The sequence below is a fragment of the Corythoichthys intestinalis genome, chromosome 5 (genome assembly GCF_030265065.1).
Source record: "Corythoichthys intestinalis isolate RoL2023-P3 chromosome 5, ASM3026506v1, whole genome shotgun sequence".
In the NCBI taxonomy this organism is placed as follows: domain Eukaryota; kingdom Metazoa; phylum Chordata; class Actinopteri; order Syngnathiformes; family Syngnathidae; genus Corythoichthys; species Corythoichthys intestinalis.
This window is the reverse complement of record NC_080399.1, coordinates 56,378,912-56,403,938: the sequence shown is the minus strand read 5'-3', so window position 1 is coordinate 56,403,938 and position 25,027 is coordinate 56,378,912. Positions and strand designations below refer to the sequence as shown.

The window sequence follows — 25,027 nt, the reverse complement described above, 5'->3', positions numbered from 1 at the left end:
CTTGAATTTGAATTTTACAGATGAAAACATTTTGATTAACTGTCAACTAAAACCGGACCAAATTTGTATGAGATTTTGTTGACTAAAACTAGACTAAGACCAACACATTTTGAAATGACTAAAATATGACTAAGACTAATAAGTATTTTGGTCCAAAAAACTAAGACTAAAACAAAAATTAAAAGGGCCGGCAAAAACAACACTGATGTATTGCAATATCCACTGTTTCGCAATCGGATTGAGACACCGCATGGGAGTCTACCATGGCGTTGCAGTCAGCTGCTCAGCTCGTCACCTTGAGTGATGTCACATTTATAGGATGCCCTTTTTGTACTGCAAGTAAAACCAGTGCATCCAACTTATTGTATGTTGTTATTCAGATGTATAACAATTGCTTAGAGTAAAAGGGGAAAAATTGGTCTGGAGGAACACTTTAATGATGAAACTGTATCCTTTTTAGCAGAAAAGTTGCATCAGGCTTTAAATATTCTAACATATCTGGAAGGCATAATTTGGAGGAGTTTTATTTAACAGATATCACAGTCACATTTAAATGTAATTAGCCTCAGAAATGTATCAAAGAAGAGAAGATGTAATACCTAAAACATATTTTCACGTTTCGATGGTTACATGAATCTCCGTAAATATAAGTGGCATACCCTTCTGGCTCAAAAATGTGAAAGAATTTTCACAAAGATCAGATCTGAACACTAGTTTCCTTTTGATATTCTTTAGGTGACCCACATTAAGGCTCCGAAAACAGCTGAGGATGAGTTAATTGAGATTCAAAGTGCTACAGGAACAGCTGTACAACGCTGGCTGGTCCGCTCACTCACACTCTGTAAACTGGTATGTACATCACACTTTATACAATTCACTGGCATGTATTAGAATTTTTTATTGTGGGTATGCTACTGATTGAAATGACAAATGTATCATGTATTCACACACACATCGATGGTTTGTGTATGTTTGTGTTGTAAAGATGCACAAATGAATTTGACAGTCTACTTTTGTTTTATGTATTGCTATTACACTGCGATTCCACCTCCTTAAAACTAGTTCAATTCCTTTGTTTTCAGTGTAAATTTACTAGAAATAAGTGAAATGATCTGCTAGTGCTTCAAGTAAATTTTACTCATTAAGATTTCTTGAAATAAGAAAAACAGCTAGTTGAAAATGAGCTCAACAGACTTATTTTAAGCAGTAGATTAAGATATTTAATCTTAAAAAATTACTAGTTTGTCAGAAATGTTCTTAATTCAAGAATAGATATTGTTCAAAACATCGAATCTCAGACAAAGAGTTTTTTTCGTTGAAAATTATTGTGAATAATTGCTTAAATCACTGAATTCTTTATTGATATGGACGTAAAACAGTCTCAATTCTTGGTTAAAAGCAAAAAAAAAAAAAAAAAAAAAAAACCGTGCAGGTAGCATTTATTTTACGTAAATATTGCTAACTATGAGGCTAGTTTGTAAGGAAATTAGTGGCCGCCATATGTAAACGGAGCTTTTCCAGTGAAACTTCTTGTGAATAAATGCTTACATCCCTGAATTATTTATAGATATGGACGTAAAACAGTCTTGATTCTTGGTTAAAAGCTAAAAAACAAACATAAAAACATGCAGGTAGCATTTATTTTACGTAAATATTGCGAACTATGAGGCTAGTCTGGAAGAAAATTAGCGGCTGCCATATCTAAACAGAGCTGTTCCGGTGAAAATTCTTGTGAATAAATGCTTAAATCTCTGAATTCTTTATCGATATGGACGTAAAACAGTCTCAATTCTTTATTAAAAGCAACAACAACAAAAAACGTGCAGGTACCATTTATTTTACGTAAATATTACGAACTATGATGCGAATGCTGTAGGGACTAATTTCTCCCATTGATTTTTTTTTCACGTTTCAAAATGCATGCATTACCTTGAATCCTCAAACAAATCACTCCTGAGACAATCCTTCCTGTTTGTATGCGGTACAGCTTTGATACTTTTTCAACCTAAATCCTGCATTGAATCGCTGCATGTTTCGCTGCGACCGACTGCGAATAACTGAAGCGGATTGTGGGATTGTCCCCTGATTGAAGGCGTTGCACAGTGGCTGGCCGATGTGACCCGTCAATACAATTATGAAGTCTATGACACCCGTTTCCCGACGTGAAAGCAACGCTTGAAGCTAACAGGAAATAGCGCTAGCATGACGTCAAACAAGTCCGAGTGTAACAAAGGAAAGTGGACCGCACATATACTGTAGTACAGGGGTGTCCAAACTTTTTGCAAAGGGGGCCAGATTTGGTGTGGTAAAAAAGTGGAGGGCCGACCTTGGCCTTTACGTAGAACAATATATTCAAGCAAATTTTAGCAAGCGATTCTGTGTGTCACATTTTATTATTTTTTTAATTAATTTAGGGCTGTCAAAATTATCGCGTTAACGGGTGGTAATTATTTTTTTTAATTAATCACGTTAAAATATTTGACGAAATTAACGCATATGCCCCGCTCAAACAGATTAAAATGTTTCATGTCCACTTGTTACTTGTGTTTTTTGGTGTTTTGGGTGCGACTGATTTTATGGGTTTCGGCACCATGAGCATTGTGTAATTATTGACATCAACAATGGCGAGCTACTAGTTTATTTTTTGATTGAAAATTTTACAAATTTTATTAAAACGAAAACATTAAGAGGAGTTTTAAGATACAATTTCTATAACTTGTACCAACATTTATCTTTTAAGAACTACAAGTCTTTCTATCCACGGATCGCTTTAACAGAATGTTAATGTTAATGCCATCTTGTTGATTTATTGTTATAATAAACAAATACAGTACCTATGTACAGTATGTTGAATGTATATATCCGTCTTGTGTCTTATCTTTCCATTCCAACAATAATTTACAGAAAAATATGGCATATTTTATAGATGGTTTGAATTGCAATTAATTCCGATTAATTTTTAAGCTGTGATTAACTTGATTAAAAATTTTAATTGTTTGACAGCCCTAAATTAATTATTTCAACAATCTTGCAACTAGCCTTTGTGGCGTTCTCTTTCGACTCTCGGGCTCTTGCGAAATACTGCTGCTGTAAAATTAAACTAGCTTCAAGTTGCTTCAATTTCTCGCTACATATCTTCCCTGTAATCTTGTCGTACATGTCAGCGTGTCTTGTTTGTTAATATCGACTCACGTTGAACTCCTTAAAAACAACGACTGTCTCTTTGCAAATGACGCAGACACCGTTATTGCATATTTTAGAGAAGAAATACAGTAGTCCAATTTCCACCTATCCTTGAAGTGTTGGCCGTCACAGTCAACTTTCTTTTTTTTGTTGATTGTCGCCATTTTAGAAATGGGGAATAAAGGGTAACGCAGGGTAATGTTGCTTAGAGTGCTCCTGCCTTTTAGTGGGTAAATGAGGAGCAGCATTTAGTGTGTAAGCTACTTCATATGCTGGTAGCAGTACTGCTGACCAATTTATTAAGTCTGTGTGCGGGCCACACGTTATTGATTTTATGACAGAGGCTGGGGGCCGGATGAAATTTGACCACGGGCCGCATTTGGCCCCCGGGCCGGACTTTGGACATGTCTGCTGTAGTATAATGAAATACTAGGTATGCATGGCAATTACTGTAGAGGTCAACATTTTAGAATAAATAGACCTAATAAAGAACCAAATTAAATAAAAATAATATACTGTACTTACCATTAATGCTGAGAGGTGGTGGACAAGACAATGTTACGCGACTGGAAAAAAAAAAAAAAAAGACTGGAAAAATAACATCTTATGAGACGCGTGGTAAAGTCGAAATCACGTAAGTCTGGTACGTCGTAACACGGGGACTACCTCTATAATTGCTATTTGTAATTGTTCCAGCAGTATTTATTAAGGATTTAGCGTAGTTTTGTGGGCTGTGGAACACATTAATCGAATCATAATGTATTCTAATAGGAAAATCCCTCTCGACATACGACCATTTCGACTTGCAAACCAGGTCCTGGTACGATTTAAATTCGTATTTTGAGGTACCGCTGTATTTGAAATAATTTTTTTTCTTGATTTATGTGGAAACATTTCCAATTGGTAGAACAAACAGTAATATTTACTTAAAGTAAATGGAATAATCTGATGCATTAAACTGTTAACTAGTTCTTCTGCCCTCAGCCGAGCGTATGGCTACTCGACTTTGGCAGCGAGCTAAACCAACAAAGAAAAATGGAGGCCCAAACTCCTTCCTCTCATTTATTTCTTCGCGTGAACGTGTGCGCGTGTGTGTGTGTGTGGTAAAACTGAAACATACATAAATAACAACAAAATAACAGAATAGACACACCAAAATTACATCTAACCCACTGTTAAAACGTACAAACTTACAGATTTTGTTTTGTCAAGGGTTCCCAACGATGTATGGTGCAGAGGAGGCGTGCAACGTCTTAACACCTCAAGGCCTCTTTTCCAACTGAAATAAAAAGTTCTTTCTGCCTGCTGCTTACAGCAAGTCGCCACTAGGGGAAGCCGAGCGCAAACAGCAATACCAAAGAAAAACTTAAGATTCTGAGTTAGAATAGCGACATCCTGTGGACGGATGAACAATGTACAATCTTAGAAAGAAATTAAACCCAAAAAGTAGTCAACATAAGACCAGAGGACATAACACTCCCCGCCTGACATCTGCAAGATGTCAGCCCTTAACTAATGAACGATACACAACAACAACTCGTTTTACATGCTACCCTTAGACAGCAAAAGCACAACTTCACGAATTGGGCGAATGTAAAACCTATTCTCGCCGTTTCGGCAAATCTTAACCTCAACTTTTCTGACATTACCGTCCTCACTTGGGAAAGATTTTGTGATCAGTCCGAGTGGCCAATTATTCCTATGTTCCAGAGACTCCCTCATTAAAACAACGTCGCCCATTTGAAGGTTCGGCTTTTTTATTTTCCACTTGCGACGAACCTGCAAGCCTGCGATGTATTCTTTCTGCCAACGACTCCAGAAAACATTAGCTAAGTACTGCACGCGCTTCCATTGGGCTTTGAATAGGTCACCGGACTGAAACTGCCCTGGTGGAATCGGTGGTGTGCCAACCTTTTGCGTGAGTAGCATCGCAGGAGTAAGAATGACTGGGTTTTCGGGATCTGTAGAAACGGCTGTTAGCGGACGGGCATTTACAATTGCGGTGACTTCAGCTAACAATGTTACGAGTACTTCATGTGTGAGCTTCCCATATGGATGTTCAAGGAGCATTGCATTGAGGATTTTTCGGGTGACGCCGATCATGCGTTCCCAGGAACCAGCCATATGGGATGCATGTGGAGGATTAAACTGCCATTTGCACGCACTGTCTTTCAAGAATGTGCCTATTTTGTCATTGTGACAGCCTAGTTTGTCTATTTGGAGCTCTTTGCAGGCACTCACAAAATTTGTCCCACAATCAGATCTCAAGAGTTTGGCACCACCTCGGATGGCAAAGAAACGACGCAGTGCATTAATGAATGACGATGTGTCCATTGACTCAATCACTTCAATATGAATTGCACGTGTACTCATGCAGGTGAATATGACTGCCCATCTTTTAGCATCTGCATTAGCACCACGCGTTTTTCTCACTGTAACGGACCAGGGACCGAACACATCAAGGCCTACATTTGTGAAAGGAGGGTCCGTGGACAGCCTGTCTTCAGGTAGCTCAGCCATGATCTGTTCAGGTTGCCTGCCCCTTAATTTGCGGCATGTGATGCACTTGAAAATCACACTGCTTACTGCTCTTTTTCCTCCCACAATCCAAAAGCCCCCTGCTCTGACTGCTCCCTCCGTGAAATGCCTTCCCTGGTGACATAATTTTTCGTGAAAGTGTCTTATTATGAGCTGAGCAAGATGGTGCTTTCCAGGGATTAGTATGGGATTGGTTTCTTCTGCAGACAACTGTGCTTTCTTTAGTCGGCCTCCAACTTTAAGGAGCCCTTGCGTGTCAACAAATGGATTCAGTTTGCTGAGTGGACTTGAGTTTTTTAGAGCTGTGCCTTTTTCAATGCATCCAATATCTTCTGCGAAGACCTCTCTTTGAACGGTGCGAATGATCGTGGTCTTGGCTAGTTGCAGTGACTTTTCAGTTAAATGTTTGTTGCAGTTGTGCCAGCCACGACAGGAAACCTCAGAGTTGTTCTTGAATGATTGAGCTATATGTTGGAGTTTGGCAATAGCCTTTTGCAGCACCTTCCAACTTGAAAACCTTTCAAATCTGGCACTATTAAACTGGCCTTTTGATAGGGTGGTAGTGCAAGTTGTTACCTCAGGACGCAACTCACAGTCAGTCTCTGGGTCTATGAGATCGAAGGTTTGACTTCGAACTTGACTTTGGTCCAACCTGGAGAGGAAAGCTGGGCCTCTGAGCCAGGTGGAGCTGGAGAGCTGCTCAGCGGGCAACGCTCGTGTGGCATGGTCTGCCGGATTTAAGTGTGTGGGCACGTAATGCCACTGGTGAGTTTGTGCAAAGCGCCTGATGCGTTCGACTCTGTTGTGCACATAAACGTGAAAGCGTCTCTTGGTGTTTGAGATGTACCCAAGCACTACCTTTGAGTCTGTGTAAAGATTCACCTGATCGACTGTGACATCCAGCTCCTCTAGAACCAACTCTGCTACTTCCACGGCCAGGACTGCTGCACAGAGTTCAAGTCGGGGTATGGTGATGTCTGGTTTAGGAGCTAAACGTGCTTTGCCGAGGAGGAATCCCACTTCGCTGTGTCCGTCCTCATTTGTGAGTTTGAGGTATGCTACCGCACCTACGGCTTTTGTGGAAGCATCACAAAAAACGTCAATCTCTATTCTTTGGGCTGCAGACAGCGGTATTGAAGTGTACATTCTGGGAATTTCAAGATGTTGTAGGTGTCCGAGGGAACTTTTCCACTTTTGCCACTGTTCTAATTTGTCTTTTGGCAGTTCAGTGTCCCACTCTGAAACATTTGTGGAAATGTCTCTGAGTATGGTTCTACCCCCTACGATTACTGGAATAGCAAAACCAAGTGGGTCGAACACACTGTTGATAACTGACAGAACTCCCCTTTTTGTGAACGGCCTTTCATTTACTCTTACTTGGAACTTGAATTGGTCAGTCAACAGCTCCCATCCTAAGCCCAAACTGCGCTGCATTGGTGGGGTAGTCTGCCCAATGTCAAGACCTTGCATGCCTACAGCACGATCTTCGGTTGGAAAGGCTCCTGTTATGAGAGGACAATTGGATGAGATTTTGTGCAGGCGTATGTTACACTGAGCCAGCATCTTCTGTGCCCTACTAAGAACATCAATGGCCTGCTCTATGGAAGAGAATGACTTTAGCCCATCATCTACATAGAAGTGCCGTTCAATGAATTCTTTTGCGTCACTGCCAAATTCCATTTCTCCTTCTATGGCTGTTCTTTTCAGTCCAAAGATGGCGACTGATGGGGAAGGACAATTACCAAACACATGGACAGTCATCCTAAATTCTTGCACTTTTCCATCAAGGTCATGATTTTGGAACCACAAGAAACGAAGGTAGTTACGGTGGTCTTCTCGTACTATAAAGTTGTGAAACATATGCTCCACATCTGCCATAACGGCGTATGGGTCGGACCTAAACCGCATCAGAACTCCTACGAGAGTGTTGTTAAGATCTGGTCCCTTGAGGAGCACGTCATTGAGAGAAACATTGTCAAGTTGAGCACTCGAATCAAAGACTACCCTAATTTTTTCTGGCTTTTGCGGGTGGTAAACGCCAAAACTAGGGAGATACCAGCACTCTTGATCTGGCGCCAGTGCGGGCGCTGGTTCGGCATGGCCCTTGCTGAATATTTTCTCCATAAACTCAGCGTAATGCGCTCTCATTTCAGGCTTTCTTCTCAGCGTTTTGCGGAGCGACATTAAACGATTGTAGGCCTGCTCCCGGTTGTCAGGTAGGCGCCGCCTAGGTGAGCGGAATGGGAGTGGAGCTACCCAGTTATTCGCCTCATCTTTAGCAAAGTTGTTGTGCATAATGTCTAGGAACAACGCATCTTCTGCCGAAAGTGCAACTTTGTCGTCATTTGTTGTTTGTTGGAAAATATGTTGTCCTAGTTCCGCTTGTGTGTTTAGTGGATCGTTTTTGGTGTATTTCTCTTTGATAACGATTGTGTTTTCGCAAGGACTGAGGAACGTGGGACGTCCACTGTTTAGAACGTTCGTCTTAAATGAGTTCAATGTGGGTTTATGAGCTCCAGAGAGACAGACATCACCTATGACAACCCATCCTAAATCGAGACGCTGGGCATGAGGTGCATTGTTTGGCCCATTTACCTGACCACGAACTTTATGAGCCTGAATGATGTCCCTTCCCAGGAGCAGAAGAATGTCTGCCGATGGGTCGAGAGGAGGAATCTGTGAAGCGATTGATCGCAAATGAGGGTGAGCTGCTGCTACCTCAGGGCTGGGAATTTCGTCTCTATTATCTGGAATCTGATCACATTCTGTTATTGTAGGCAGCATCATGGAGACCTTACCATCTACATCTTCTACAATAAAGCCATCAGCTTTGCGACCTCGTGTCTCTGATAAACCTGCACATGTTCTCATGGTGTATGGGAATATGGTACCTTGCACATTAAACATGTCAAAAAACGCAGATCTGGCTAAGGATGAATTGCTCTGATCATCCAACATGGCATATACCCTCTTTTTCTTTTCTGGAGAAGTTCGGCGATATACATTAACTAAACAGATCTTTGAGCATGATTTTCCTTTTACGCCTTGCCCACATACCTTTGTGCAACTGGCTGTGTTCACAGGATTTGGGCCCTCAGACTCCCCGCCGTGACTCTGGGTTGGGGGATTAAAGTCTTGAGGTGTCCATGGAGGTGGACCGACATGCATGGCAGACACATGAGCATCGCTATCACATTCTGAGCATTGGATAATAGCTTTACAGTCTCGAGCCCTGTGATTTGTGGACGCACAACATTTAAAACAAATGGCGTGCTCTTTGAGAATGTTCTTTCTTTCGTCTAGTGTTTTCATTCTAAACCCCCTGCATTTGACGAGTGAATGTGGTTTTTGGTGGATAGGACATTGTTTGTCTGGATCGAGTGCTGTCAATTTAGCCGGACTGATCTCTATTTTATTCACTGCCAATGGAACTCTGTATTTGTCTCGTCTTACTGATGTCTTATCAACCCTTGGATTTATTACGTTTGAACACTGTAACATAAAGCTAGGGTCTGTTCTCATTTCAGCGTAGTCATTTACGAACCGCACAAAATACGAAAAAGGTGGATAGACTGCACCGTTTTCCCTTTTGTATTTGGTACCTTGTGTAACCCATGACTCCTGGAGTCCATATGGGAGTTTTTCAACTATCGGGTTTATGCCCCTTGGTGTGTCGAGAAAGCTAAGACCCGGCAAATAACTTTCACTTTTGGCATACGATAGCTCTAACAGAAGATCAGCAAGCTCCTGCAGTAAGTGAGTGTCTTTGTTGGAGATTCTTGGAAAAGTCTGCAACCGTTGGAAGAGTGAGGATTCAATTACCTCTGGAGAGCCATAAGTCTTGTCTAGCCGCTGCCACAGACGTTGGAGACCTGCCTGTGGATTACTCACGTGGACCGCCCTGATCCTCTGAGCGTGTTGAAGAGACTCCCCGCCGAGCCACTTGGTGAGAAGGTCGAGCTCTTCGCTGGGCTTGAGATTGAGGCCTTCCGTCGCGTTGCAGAACATGGACTTCCAGGACAGGTAGGACTCTGGCCGGTTGTCGAAAACCTTGAACCCCGATGTCAGCAGATCACGCCGTGCTAGATAGGCTGCTAAATTGGACAGTTCACTTTGTGGGGTTGCTGAAGGTGTAGGCTGGTGTGAGATGTCCGTTCTCGCACGATGAGATTGGAGATGCTCTTCGTCAGCGATGTCGATGTGACGCACATGTGGAAAAGCACCAGCTGATTTTGGGCTATTTTCTGGTTGTTGAGAGTCATTGTGCCTAACCAGGTGCTCAGTGTTTGGCGTTTGTGTGCCATCTGCTTGCACACGCTGGTCGTCAAAGTGAGCATGCACATACTCTTGTGCACGCCTGATGGAGGGGGGTGTCTTGGAAAATACCCCTTGCTCGCTGAGGTCGACTTTGGCGCGCTCCTCTTCTTCGAACGTCGCCTCCCAAACTTTAGCTGCGGCGAGCGCTGCTTCTGCTTCACCTTCCGTCTTCAGAGCGTGTAGTGTTGCCTCGATGCGTGCCTTCTCGACCTCCATGTCGATTTGGCGTTTGGCGTACCGTGCTCTGGCGTAGGCAGCTTCGGCGTCTGCTCGTGCTTGTGCAGCAGCTTGACTCGTTCTGGACCGGCGTGAAGAATGAGAATGACTGGCCTCCGACCTGGTGACCACTTGGCTGATAGGTGGTGAAACTTCTTGTTGAGACATCTTGGGTGCTTGATGTGTTGAAAATCTTTTTACTCTTCTGCCCTCAGCCGAGCGTATGGCTACTCGACTTTGGCAGCGAGCTAAACCAACAAAGAAAAATGGAGGCCCAAACTCCTTCCTCTCATTTATTTCTTCGCGTGAACGTGTGCGCGTGTGTGTGTGTGTGGTAAAACTGAAACATACATAAATAACAACAAAATAACAGAATAGACACACCAAAATTACATCTAACCCACTGTTAAAACGTACAAACTTACAGATTTTGTTTTGTCAAGGGTTCCCAACGATGTATGGTGCAGAGGAGGCGTGCAACGTCTTAACACCTCAAGGCCTCTTTTCCAACTGAAATAAAAAGTTCTTTCTGCCTGCTGCTTACAGCAAGTCGCCACTAGGGGAAGCCGAGCGCAAACAGCAATACCAAAGAAAAACTTAAGATTCTGAGTTAGAATAGCGACATCCTGTGGACGGATGAACAATGTACAATCTTAGAAAGAAATTAAACCCAAAAAGTAGTCAACATAAGACCAGAGGACATAACACTAGTCTTTAACCCTCAATACAAGATGGAAAAATATATTTGACTTTCAGAAAAATAACCTGATTAAGACATTATTTTTTGTATATTGTATGTATATTAAGACAACTAGTTGAATGACACCTCTTTTATATCTTGAGGGGGTCTTTATCACTTTCACAGGCACTAATTAACTTTGAGGAAGGTGGCAGGAATCCTGCCACACACACAAAAAAAAAAAAAAACTACAAATGTGCTGAGTACTTTACGGCATATGTCACTTCCCCCTTTCCCCATTTATTATCCAGACGGTAGTCGATGCAAATGCTTTCGCGTGAATTCTGCAGAAATGGCAGAGGAACAAAAGAGACAAAAAGTTTTGTCTGAGGAGGAAAAAAGGGAGGCTACCAGGATATACAGAATAAACATTGGCCCGGCTTTCACTCGCTGGCGTGAACCCCCCTCCAACCTGCCACCTACCTGAACCAAACTCAACAGTCTGGTGGGAGGGTTAGCGACATGGTTGCTAACCGTCATATACTATTGTTTAGCCTCATCTGGATTCATTACCTTATTACTATTCATCCTTCACACAGCCGCTGGAAAGAGAAATGTTGTTTAATCCATCTGCAGGCGACCGAGAGATTGATCGTTGATTGATCGATGATTTTACGACACTGTACGGGTGTGCGCTGGTCCTATAGGGAAACGCAGTGCTGCTTCTCATCGCAGACTTTCTTAAGGCAAAACACTACCGCTTTTGTCCATCGGCATCGCTAAAATCAACCAAAGCTGAAAAGTTACCAAGTGTTGCTTTAAGCTTACAGGTTGGCGCTCAATAATAATGTAATAATACCATTAATTATCGAACAAATGGGGGGCTGATGCTTAGCAATATCGAAGCCATTTGATTGATTTAGCTCTTTAATGGAGGATCCAGGTTGGAACTTATCTCTCACCAGAGAAAACAAACATAAGTAGTAAATGAAATGGAGATTCTGAATAGATATGGTTAGAAAAAAAGCAAACAGTTTTTTTTTTTTTTTTTTGGAATTGTGATAAGTATTTGTGTTTTGGTTCTAGGTGTTAAAGAATGTAGCATCTCTATTTTCTGCTGAGCTGAGGTTTGCAACGCTCTTCATGGCCATTATTTGGTTCTGTATGGCTTTCAGGTTGGGCCGCTCTGTATTTATTACACAACAACAATCATTGCATATTAAGACAGCAATCACACGTTTTTTTTTGTTTGTTTTGTTTACAGCTATTACGGCCTATCTGTGTGGTTCCCAGACATGATCAAGCACCTCCAATATGAAGAGTATGAGTCAAGAGTAAAAGTAAGCATTGCTCTGTGTTCATTGAGCTAAGCAGCTACAAGTAATTATGTTAAAGATAGTATCTTTTGACCCTTTTTTGGGATGGTGGCACATTGTATAGTACATTTTCTAAAGTTATATACTATATTTTCTACAGCTGTGAAATGTTAATTTTGTCCTCCAACTTGTGAAACTTACATGGACAATTTCAGTGTATAAAGATGACTTAGATAAACCTGTCTCTGAAAATCTGTATCTGGCTGACTTCAGGTATTCCATAGAGAGAAAGTGGAGAACTTCCATTTCAACTTTTCTTTAGAAAACCAAGTCCATAAAGAAGGGGAGTACATCCATGACAAGTAGGTGCCACTTCACTTAAATGATACTGACACATGTGTACAGTATTTAGTGTGTGTCCGTCATAGCCTGTCTTCTAATTTGAAAAGCATCTTCTGCTGCTTGTGCCAATTACACAAGGGTTAATGCAGTATATCGACAAATTTCAAGTTCAGACACGCCTCAACGGAAAATATTGCCTCTTTTTACGAAATAAATTTCAGGATATGAAAGGCAAAAATACAGTGAGTCAAAATGCCTCTATGGTTGTTGTTGTTCTTGTGGACACTAAATTTTACGTCTTACTCTTCAGTCATGAAAGTTGGTAGCGATGTAGCATGGGCCAGTTTCTATTGATTTGTGGAGACATATTTCTTTTAAAATTAATTAATTGCTGACTTACTGGTGCCTGTGTTGCCTGTAGGTTATGAATTAATAAGAAGAGGACATGCACCCACAGCCTTCAGCCTATAGGGTGCTGGGGCACACTTTTATTTTGAACTTGCCTAGGCATTATCTTATAGTGAGATGTTTCTGGTTTTGAGTTAGGTACATCACATTTTTCACATCCTCACACAGCTATGCTGTGTTTAAGATTGAACTGTATGTTCAAGCTTAACCAAAAAAGTGAAATGTTACCGCTTGTTTTCCCCTTTGAAGCAGCTGCAAGAAATGGTGACCAACAATACTATTAGCAATGAATATTACATCACAGCATCATGTGCAAAGAGCATCTTCTAGTCTGCACACATCGATTATACTCTGTTTTTTAGAAATAATTATTATTACCATGTCATTATTGCTAATTAGGGGTTTCATCTGCACTGTGAAAGTCATGGCTAATATTTTGGCAGTTTAAAAAAAATCTGGCCTAGACTCCAAAACAAGCATGTTTTATCACATTTGTTCATTCCCGATCTCCCACCACAGCCTAACATTCACTATGTGTCAAGTCCATCACATTTTGTCTACGGTGGCCTGAAATGTGATTGATGCAGCTGTCGAAAACATCATGTAAAAAATTAACATCACAGAAATGCTGCTTTTGGCATTCCTCTTCAGTGCCATGTGTGCTGCTGTTCGTCTCAATTACAAATTAAATGGAGAAGGCGTGATGTAAAGTCTAAGTCATCTTTGATAGAAATTTCTTGCAGTAAATGAAATGAGATGTTTATTTGTTTTTATGTTTGTTTGTTTGGTTTTTTTTTTTAGATTGTTTGTTCAATTTTGGGGGGGATGGAGCTTTTTACCTTAATTTGGTTAGGAGACACCACCGGGAATCTGATCATACTAATTTAAAGGGATACTCCAGTGTTGTTCGATGTTTAAAGATCAGTAGTGAAAACATCTGCACAGGCTGAGAAAAATTGAATGCCATACTTTTCTTGGTTAGATACAAAATGGAATCACAAATTTAACCAGGGAAGTAATCCATTTAAATCATAGGGTTTTACATCACTGAGTGTCGGTCGTTTTCTTACGTATATAAAAAAACAAACTGCTGCTGTTAGGTTTTAAATCATTTTTCCGTAGAAATTTTTCAGTATACAGTATGTGACAGCTACTACTACTGTATAATACCTGACTTCTATGCTATTGCAGAATTAAACTGACAGAATTGGATTTCACTTTAATACAATAACAAGTTTTCCACTTAAAATATGATACTGCCATGAAGCTCACCATGTATGCATACATGTAAGCACTTTATGGCGTTCATGTCAACACATTCGGCAAAACTTGTTTGCATAGCAGTACTACCCAGCTGTGATTGACTGCTATGTATTACTGAGGCCATTCTGCATATTCTGCAATATACCAGCAATAGAAGTCCAAGTCCATGTTTTCTTTGTCTATTGTCTCTGTGTTCCATCCCATGCTCATAGGTTCATCAAAATAGAACTGAAGTCTGTGAAGTTTGAGGATTCATTATTTGAAGACTGTCTCTTTGAGGACATCAAGTCCACTGACACAGTGTTTGAGAACTGCACCATACGAAACACTGTCTTCATTCATACAGGTAGGTTAAGGTGATGCAGCACAAGCTGGTGAGGTTCAGTGGTTTGGCTGGTATGTTTACTTTGTGAAATGGTTCAAGGTAGTAAGAAGTAGAACACATACAGTCATGTGAAAAAATTAGGACAACCTATTAAATATTTAGTTCTTTATTAAGAAATGTTCATATATCAATGTCTGATCTTGTTTTTCTTTACCTCTGGAAAAGAAAATGATTTGGTAGCAGGTAAACAACAAAAGTTACAATTGTTTTACTCATTAAACCAAATGTAACAACAAAAATGCATATTTTAACTGAGGAAAAAGCTAGGACAGCCTACCACCTCATAGCTAGTGTTACCCCCTTTGGCTGAAATAACTTCAGTGAGATGCTTTTTGTAGTGTGGAACCTGAGGCTGTTGTGGACGTCACCGTCTGTCTCATGAAGATAGATTTTTTTTTTAATCCTTCTTTGACGATGGTTTCGTTTTCTTTTCAAAACATTCCTCCAGTGTTGTTTGCCTTTTTTTTCCTGATTGTTCTCCACATTTTTCTCAAATTCTCACATGTCTTCACAAGATCCCTCCAACTTCCATTTCCTGACTATTTTTCTTCACTTCCTTTCTTGGCCCGAGATGAGCTCTTACCAAATGAGCTACTGACCTCCAGTGGCCAGTTTTATTGCTTTAAAATGGGTTTTGAGCTTTGTGCATTATATTTTAGATAGATCAGAACCTATAGATGCCTCTTGTCAAATAAAACTCAAAAGACGTATAAATACGTTTTTGGGACACTGAAGCAATTAAAAATAGAACGTATTTATACGTTTTTGGGAGCAAATGAGTTAATTAATAAAGTAGCCAAACAAATTTATGTCCAATATTTATTTAAAATGTCCTAGTGATTCAACAGGAACGACTGCAACATGCCCACACGACAAAAGACTGCCCTTAAACTTTTTTTTTTTTTTCTTCTTCAAGTAAGTGCAAAAACATTAACCATTTCATAGACAGTACTTATCTCTCAACATGCCTATAGAACACAGCTGACGTTAAGCTGCTGTTTTTCACAAACAGGTGCAAAAATATTAACTATTTCAAAGGCAGTACTTATTTTCCTCATCAATACAATAAAATTTAAACTGGTGGAATGAATTCCACATTTTCTGGAAACAAACAAAGTGCCTTTAGAAATAAGACTATATTTAACCAATATACAGTGGTACCTCGACATCCGATCGTTTTGACAAACAATCTTTTCGACATCCTACGTAAAATCTGACTCTCCATTTGTTTCTACATCCGACGACATGCTCGAAATATGACGATCCATGACAGCAGCGCAGTTTCTTTTTTTTCCCACAAGACAGACGCACGGAAGATTTTCTTGTGAGAGAAATCAACATAGGTTCCAATAATGTTAGTGCAGGTGGTGAAAAAAAGGAAAAGGTGATGTATACCATTGAAATGAAGTTGGAAATAATAGCGTGGTGTGCGCATCCGTGAACTGGCTCGACAATATGGCCGTAGAATGTCTACTCTCGACAGTCCTCCTCCGACCTCCGTTCGCCATTCGTTATAAGTTAAGGTGACAATTATTATTGTGGTAACATAGCCAAAGAAATCACCAGCTTCGTCAGGTTTCTAGTCATTCATTCCATTTATTCCATGGACTTACAACACAACACGCCGACAGTCCCCCGCAGCTGACCATGTAAAGTGAAAATGAACAGTCCTCCCTCATTCTGGCACGTCAACCATGCGGTGCGTTCAGGTTCACCACGCAAAAATACAAGTGCCACATTAGAACCCAAATCGCTATATTATTAAAGGTGTTATTATTATTATTACTATTAATGTACTGTATTATTATTCCCCTTTTGCTTATTTGCAATAGTACCAGCAGTAGTATTTATTAAGGATTTAGTGTAGGTTTTCAGGTTGTGGAATGAATTAATGGAATTATGTATTCTTATGGGAAAATCCTGCTCGAAATACGACCATTTCGACTTACAAACTAGGTCCTGGAATGAATTAACTTTGTATGTAGAGGTACCGCTGTACTTTGTCTTCATAGATTTCTGTACTATTTAGCATGTTTGTAGTGTTACCGCTGTACTTAATCCTGATTTTACACGTTCTGCATCTGGAGTAATTTTTGTACACCATCAAACAATGCGCAAATCGACACAATAGCTAATTTGCTAATTTGCATAGCGCTCTGTGCTAACTTGTAACATCCTAAAAACAACAATGAAGCCTAAACAGTACAAGAGGGTTCGTGTACTCACCTCATATAGATGCACACGGGACTTAGCAACACACTAGGGACATTTTCCAATCAACCCTGTCTCATACACAAATGTATTTTCGAGTCTTTTGAACGTTATTGGGGAAAATCATCGTTTATGAACATTTATGAATCGTAATCGAATCGTCACGTGTGAATCTCGAGGAATCTATTAACAATTTTTTGGCACATCCTTAATATATATGCGATAATTCTGCAGAATGAACGTACACATCTGAACATAATTTAACAAGCCAAAAACGTAGCCACTGTTCGACAAAAAAAAACGACAGATGCGGGCGGGCAATGGCAGAGGCACAGACAAAAACTTTTTTTTTTGATGCCAAACATCAAGGAAAATGTTGCACAAAATCCTTGAAATTGTAAAAATTCGCAACAACTGAGATCTGCCCAAGGCGACACATTTAAAGAGACCCACAGATAAAAAGACATGTAGTTCCTAAAAGATAAATGTTAGTATGAGTAATAATACAGTAATTTGATATTAAAACCCCTCTTCATGTTTTCATTTTAATAAATTTTTAAAATTTTAAATAAAAAAATAAACCAGTAGCTCGCCATTGTTGTTGACGTCACAGCCGTACTTCACAGTCACTCTTAACCATGTAACGTATTGATTTAAATACACCACAATGTGTCAATGGAGAGTTTTACATTAATAAGACATCAAGCCAATGAGTGCGTTTTGTCTCTCGACTGACGCCGTAGCTCCCTGTTTTTTTTTTTTTTTTTTTTTTTTTTTTTTTTTTTTAGACTTGGTCTATTGTGATTCACGTTCATTTGAGTGTTGTCTTCACAAGACTCCTGAAAGTAGCTCCCAGCATCATAGTTTGTGTATTGTGACTAAATATTGCCATCCAGTGTATTTGTTGAGCTAAAGGAGGTGCTAAAATGTTTAAATATAGTTTTACCAAAGTCTGAGTAAGTTTGATGTGTATTTTGCTCATCTATTTTGATTGTGAAAGACAGTTCTCTTTGCATTGTTGTTGTGTTAACTGTGTGAGAATAGGGCCTCAGTAATACAGATTGAAGCATTTTTCTTCTTGGTGACATATTTTGAGGGATGAGTATTAGTTTTGTAGTATTTTCACTATATGATAATTATGTGTATTGTGAAAGAGTTTCCGAAGCCTATGCCAATAAACGGCACGGTCCAAGCTACAAATCTGAATGCCTGTGTCCATTCTCGTTTCTCTCTCCCATTGTGGATTAAAGAAACTCCAGCGTCAGTCAAGGGAAAAAAACGTACTCATTGGCTTGATCCCCAATTAATGTAAAACTCGCCACTGACACCTTGTGGCGTACTTGAATCACTACCTTACATAATTAAAGAGTGACAGTTTTTTGTTTTTGTTTTTTTAAGAGTGACAGGTGGAATTCTGGCAGCGTGGCCCTGTGGCGTCACCGCCCTGCGATATCAGCAACAATGGCAACCTATTAGTTAAAATAATTTTACAAATTGTATAAAAACGAAAACATCAAGAGGGGTTTCAATAACAAATTATAAGAACTTGTACTAACATTTATCTTTTAAGAACTACTAGTCTTTCTATCCGTGGATCCCTTTAATGTGCTTCCATTAGCATATGGTGAAATGTGATGACGTGTGTTCTGCACATGCGTGTCACTTTTAATTGCAATATAAACAGTTAAAAAAAAATCAGAATTAACAAAAAATCTAAATTGGGAATCATACTCTACAGCAGGGGTGCCAAAGTCCTGTCTTCGAGAGCCCCTATCCAGCTTGTTTTTCATGTCTCCCTGCTCCAATACACCTAAATTAAATAATGAGGATCATTATCGGGCTCCTGCAGCACTTGCTGTTGAACTGATCACCCCTGCTCTACACTGTGAACGTAGCCTACACCAGGGGTGTCAAACTCATTCTGGTTCGCGGGACACGTTTATGGTAATTAGATCTAATGTGGGCCGGAACAGTTTATTTTTGGCCAAATAAGTTAACTCAAATTCTGCCATTGACGCCGCTAGACGTCCAATCAATTTGACTAAGGGGGCGAATGAATGTTCATTCATTTGTCAATGGCACTGAAAGATGACTACGTAATTTTCCCACCTGACTATAAGCCTCCACCCACCAAATTTGGCATGAAAACGGCATTTGTTCATAGATAAGCCACACTGGACTATAAGCCTCACTGTATTATGCGATATTTACACCAAAAGACATTAACCGGTAACACTTTATTTTACAGCAGCATCATACAACTCTATTAAGACCAAATGAACCACCATGAAGCTTTGAAGCAATTGTCTGCAAAGCTTCATTGCTTCAAGAAGCTTCATTTGGCCATCATTGCTCCTTTGGGGGAGACAGTCAAACTCTGCTGCCAGCTACTTTTAACACTGTTGTGATCCAACATGCCTCCTAGCATGCATTGCAGTGCTGCAGATGTAAATAACAATCAGAATTAATGTTCTGTGCTAATTATTTCTTTAGTTACTGTTTCGGTTGTTTCATCAATTGCTAGTTATGGTATTTGGTAACACTTTATTTGACATTGGGGCCAAAAGACGGTCATTAGACAATCATAATTATGACATGTCATGTCATCTCATGTCATGAGCATTAACAAATGCTTATAATAGATGTCATTTAGTGTTATGCGGCAAATTAATTCACTTTTGAATGGATGTAAAAGATCCAAGTTGGACAGAAATGAAGTTAGTGACAAAACTTGCCGGATGACACTTTATGACATAAGCATTCATGAATGCCCATGATAGTGTCATGTCATAATTATGACTGTCTTATGGCAGTCTTATGAAGCCGCTGTCAAATAAAGTGTTACCTATTAACCCAAATAAATCAACAAATAAGCCGCACTGGACTGTAAGCTGCAGAATTCAAAATGAAGGAAAAAAGTAGCGGCTTATATCCCTAACCCATTGAACGAATGTCACTGTGGACATGAAAGTGAGCCAAGTGCCAGTGGCAGAACAAATGCAAACATGGCCCAGGTGCAAGGAGTATTATTGTGCCCCTTGAGTCAACCGGCTGAGAGCAGGGTGGGGTGCTGGTGGTTCATAATTCACATCCAAGTAAAATGAGCGCCCCCTTTACCCCCACGAACTGGGCCCTGTGAAGTCCCGGGCCCGGGCGCTCACACACCGTCAACACCCGGCCATGGTGGGCCACTTCCGTGCATTTGACACCAATGCCTTAGGGCCATTTACAGTGGGGCGAATACAGTGGGGAGAACAAGAAGAGTGGTGAGACCCCATTGGCAGTGTATCAAATACATTGACAATGGGAAAACCCATTGGCTGTGTATCAAATACTTGTTCTCCCCACTGTAAGTATTTAGTCAACCACCAATTGTGCAAGTTCTCCTACTTGAAAAGATTAGCGAGGCCTGTAATTATCAACATGGGTAAACCTCACCACGAGAGACAGTATGTGGAAAACAAAAACAGAAAATCACATTGTTTGATTTTTAAATAATTTATTTCCAAATTAGAGTGGAAAATAAGTATTTGGTCACCTACAAACAAGCAAGATTTCTAGCTGTCAAAGAGGTCTAACTTCTTCTAACGAGGTCTAACGAGGCTCCACTCATTACCTGTATTAATGGCACCTGTTTTAACTCATTATCAGTATAAAAAATACCTGTCCACAACATCAGTCAGTCACACTCCAAACTCCACTATGGCCAAGACCAAAGAGCTATCGAAGGACACCAGAGACAAAATTGTAGACCTGCACTATAGAATTGTAGACCTGGGAAGACTGAATCTGCAATAGGTAAACCGCTTGGTGTAAAGAAATTATTAGAAAATGGAAGACATACAAGACCACAGATAATCTCCCTCGATCTGGGGCTCCATGCAAGATCTCACCCCATGGCGTCAAAATGATAACAAGAACAGTGAGCAAAAATCCCAGAACCACACGGAGGGTCCTAGTGAATGACGTACAGAGAGCTGGGACCACAGTAACAAAGGCTATTATCAGTAACATAATGCGCCGCCAGGGACTCAAATCCTGCACTGCCAGACATGTCCCCCTGCTGAAGAAAGTACACGTCCAGGCCCGTCTGCGGTTCGCTAGAGAGCATTTGGATGATCCAGAAGAGGACTGGGAGAATGTGTTATGGTCAGATGAAACCAAAATAGAACTTTTTGGTAGATACACAGGTTCTCGTGTTTGGATGAGAAAGAATACTGAATTGTATCCGACGAACACCATACCCACTGTGAAGCATTGGGGTGGAAACATCATGCTTTGGGGCTGTTTTTCTGCAAAGGGACCAGGACGACTGATCTGTGTAAAGGAAAGAATGAATGTGGCCATGTATCGAGAGATTTTGAGTGAAAATCTCCTTCCATCAGCAAGGGCATTGAAGATGAGACGTGGCTGGGTCTTTCAGCATGGCAATGATCCCAAACACACAGCCAGGGCAACAAAGGAGTGGCTTCGTAAGAAGCATTTCAAGGTCCTGGAGTGGCCTAGCCAGTCTCCAGATCTCAACCCATAGAAAATCTGTGGAGGGAGTTGAAAATCCGTGTTGCCCAACGACAGCCCCAAAACATCACTGCTGTAGAGGAGATCTGCATGGAGGAATGGGCCAAAATACCAGCAACAGTGTGTGAAAAGCTTGTGAAGAGTTACAGAAAATGTTTGGCCTCCGTTATTGCCAACAAAGGGTACATAACAAAGTAGTGAGATGAACATTTGGTATTGACCAAATACTTATTTTCCACAATGATTTGCAAATAAATTCTTTAAAAATCTAACAATGTGATTTTCTGGGGTTTTTTCCCCCCACATTCTGTCTCTCATGGTTGAGGTTTACCCATGTTCACAATTACAGGCCTCTCTAATATTCTCAAATGGGAGAACTTGCACAGTTAGTGGTTGACTAAATACTTATTTGCCCCACTGTATGTGGTGACACTCCAAGAATACGACACACATTTCATGTTTGCCTTTACATGTTTCCGTCATGGTTCCGTCTCCATTCGAACAATGTTGCAATTCGGCGTGAAAACAATGTAGTATTCATGACAGGCCATAGAGGTCAGTGCAGTTTTACAAGGCGACAGCCAATGATACACTTCCTTGACAACAACCTCCTAAGCCTGGAAGACAACATACCCGCCCACTCCAAGCCATGGTGTCCGCATGTTTTTTTTCTTTTGCTTCAAAAGGCACAAAAACGCAAACATAAAAGATTCTTAAATTAGAAGTATTATAAAAAAAACATTCAATTAAAGCCAACGTTACATCATGTTTGCTGTTTTGAATGTTTAGTAGCAGCGACTGCGCATGCTGAAAGTGACGTGTGCGAGTGCTGACGTCATCCGAGCGAGAGCGTTCCATTGGTATGGTTGCGGAGCAAGCCCCGCCATCCAATCTTTCCGCTTTAGAGGTCGGAATCATAAGTTTACGTTCCCGCCGTCACCGTGTAAATGCGAGGCCATTCTGCAACATTAAAGAATTGAAGAAAACTTGGGGATTGTATATCAATTGTGAGTCATGTATCACAAGTCCCACGTCATGGATCTTTTAGGAAACACAAGTTATTCTCTTTCAGTTCTTGTCGTCTTGCCAACACATAGCGGGACAACACCCAGAATGTCATTTATCTGTGATGCTCTTTGCTATCCATGTAGATCTGAAGGAGAAGTTCATTGACTGTAAGATGGAAAACATCACCTTTGAACACGACAAACGTGGTTGTCACTTGGACACTGGTGAAGAGAATGATGTCCTCATATATCTGGTCAGCTTTCTTGGCAGCCTGGCGGTGTTGCCTGGCAACATCATCTCCGCCCTCTTCATGGAGACGATTGGCAGAGTCAAAATTATAGGTAATGTGTATTGTACTTTGGTGATCTTACTGATTCACACTGTATTGCATTGTTGTACTTTTAGGTTCAGTGAAATTTGAGTTCTGGCAGCGCTTGACAAAGTTGACTACATTAAGTGTTTTTTCCCCCAGTGACAGACAACACATCTATCCTTTATATCACAGTTGAAATTTTTTTTTTAGTTAGTTGAAAAAACTGCATTTAATTTTTCTGAGGTGTAATGGAAGCCTGTATCTCCAGGAAGTGTTCAGACTTTTGATCAAAGCTAGTACTACTTTAGCCAATCAAATGCGAATATAGCAAATTGCCCTTCATTTGTCATGACGTTATTGATACGCATCGTCCCATGCACCTTTTTTCGGATCTATCAGGTCCAAGAAACTCACAATTAGCATACTTAAATACTTTGAGCAACTGTGTTTCACATGAGAGTCATTTATATTAGGTGTTTTCCATCCCTTTATCCAAAAAAGTCCTTATTTTACTTCAATATAGCATTTCTATGATTACAATTCAATTTTTAACAATTAACATAAGCGGTGAAAGACTGAAATAAGCTTTTTTTTCCCCAACATTTTTTAACTGAAATTTGTTTTATTAAATTACTGTATTTTCGCGACCATAGGGCGCACTAGGGATGGGAATTGAAATCCGATTCCAATTCCGAACCGGTTCCTAGTGTTTCGAGGCCTCGAAATCACAATGAAAAAGCCTTAACGATCCCTTTAACGATTCCTAAAGACGCCTATTGCGTCGTGACATGTCTTGTTGTCTAGACACATCAAACTAGCATGGCGCCAAGAACCACTCGCTTCAAAGTTTGGCTACACTTCACCAGGAAAGAGGGTGAATATGAAAGGTTACGATGGTTTAGCACGAGCATTGCAGCCGTAAACATAACAATGACAGCACGTAGGTTCAAACGCTCGAAAGTGTGTCTTCACTTCACGGGGAAACATTACAACAAAGCGACTTGCAGTCATTGCAAGGTGGAGATAACTGCATCGGGAAGGAACTGCATCGGGAGGGAAAGACTACGACTGCACAAAGACGCTAAGGCTCAGTCCTGGCTATACAGCTAGCTAAACTCCCAAATGACGATGCAGAAGACGTTGGTATAATTTTCTGACTTTATTCAACCATCACTTGAAGAGTGAAACTAAAAATAGAAATGAAACAAATCAATTTTGTCCTCAATAACAAACAGGTTTGCATCAACGTAAATCAGCGATGATTAGCTGCTAATACAATATGGTTAGCATGCGTTCGCTAGCATTAGCACATCGTTCAAACCACTACACAACTGGATTTAAGTGTCCGATCGTGAGTGGAAACAAACAACAACAACAACACAAAAGATGATACATACAGGCGTTGCCTCCGTAGATATTTTACAAACATTAACAAAGAATGTAGGCTCGTAGCAGTGTTTCCCTCTCTCACTAACTCGCTCACTCGCTTGGATGCGGCATTTTTTCTTCGCGTGTAAGCGCGCTCTTCTTCACATGAGCGCATTCTTCTTCGCATGTGGAAGCACAAGGGCGCCCCTACTTGAGCGTGAAAGCACCATAAAAACTAAAAGGCATGCATTAATGGTAAATAATACGCTTTGCTAGGGGTCCCCAAACTACGGCCCGCGGGCCGAATACGGCCCGCCTCCACATTTGGTCCCGCCCCCTGAACATTTTTTTTTTTTTTTTTTTTACTCGTGTTATTTATTTCCTGGCCTTTTCTGTGAAAAACTCAGAGAGGGTTATTTGGTTATTATCTATTTAATTAATAGTGTTTTAATTATTATTATATTATATTATTATTTCTATTTTATTTACTTTTGCTCCGTGAAGAATCCAGAAAGGGTTATTTGATTGTGGCTTTCTAAAAAACAACACATTTTTACATATAGGCACTCCTGCAATGTCACATTTTTCTCTTACAAACTGACCCCGGCCCCTCATCAGAGAAGGGAAAAGTTATGTGGCCGTCACAGGAAAAAGTTTGGGGACCCTTGCGTTTAACACATATTGCCAAAGGCAGAGCAACGACCTATATGCCAATATAAACCAATATTTTTTATTTCTATTAGGAAAAAGTTTCAGTAAAATGTTACACATTCTTGTGTATTTGCCACTTATTGCCACAGTTAACATTGAGGCTTTGGGCCTCTTTTGACCTCGTTGTGAGTTTGTAAGGTTGTGACTTCTGACTAAACAAACTCGATGCCAATCAAAATGTTTGTTCTTTTCCCCCAAATTAGAATCGATAAGAGAATCGATAAAGAATCGAATCGTTAAGCAATATCGAT

General features: G+C 40.4%; 1 protein-coding gene across 3 annotated transcripts in view; it reads left to right on the top strand.

Moving 5' to 3' along the window:
- Positions 1–25,027, top strand: part of LOC130915805 (synaptic vesicle glycoprotein 2B-like) — a 105,783-nt gene that overhangs the window by 61,240 nt on the left and 19,516 nt on the right. For all 3 annotated transcript variants that reach the window (XR_009063149.1, XM_057835903.1, XM_057835904.1), the window contains 6 exons: positions 736–849; positions 12,020–12,108; positions 12,198–12,273; positions 12,523–12,611; positions 14,475–14,608; positions 22,528–22,725. Coding sequence is in view for 2 of the 3 variants with exons in the window: in XM_057835903.1 (XP_057691886.1) it covers positions 736–849; positions 12,020–12,108; positions 12,198–12,273; positions 12,523–12,611; positions 14,475–14,608; positions 22,528–22,725 (700 nt within the window). In the remaining variant the exon portion in view is untranslated. The remainder of the gene's footprint in view (positions 1–735; positions 850–12,019; positions 12,109–12,197; positions 12,274–12,522; positions 12,612–14,474; positions 14,609–22,527; positions 22,726–25,027) is intronic.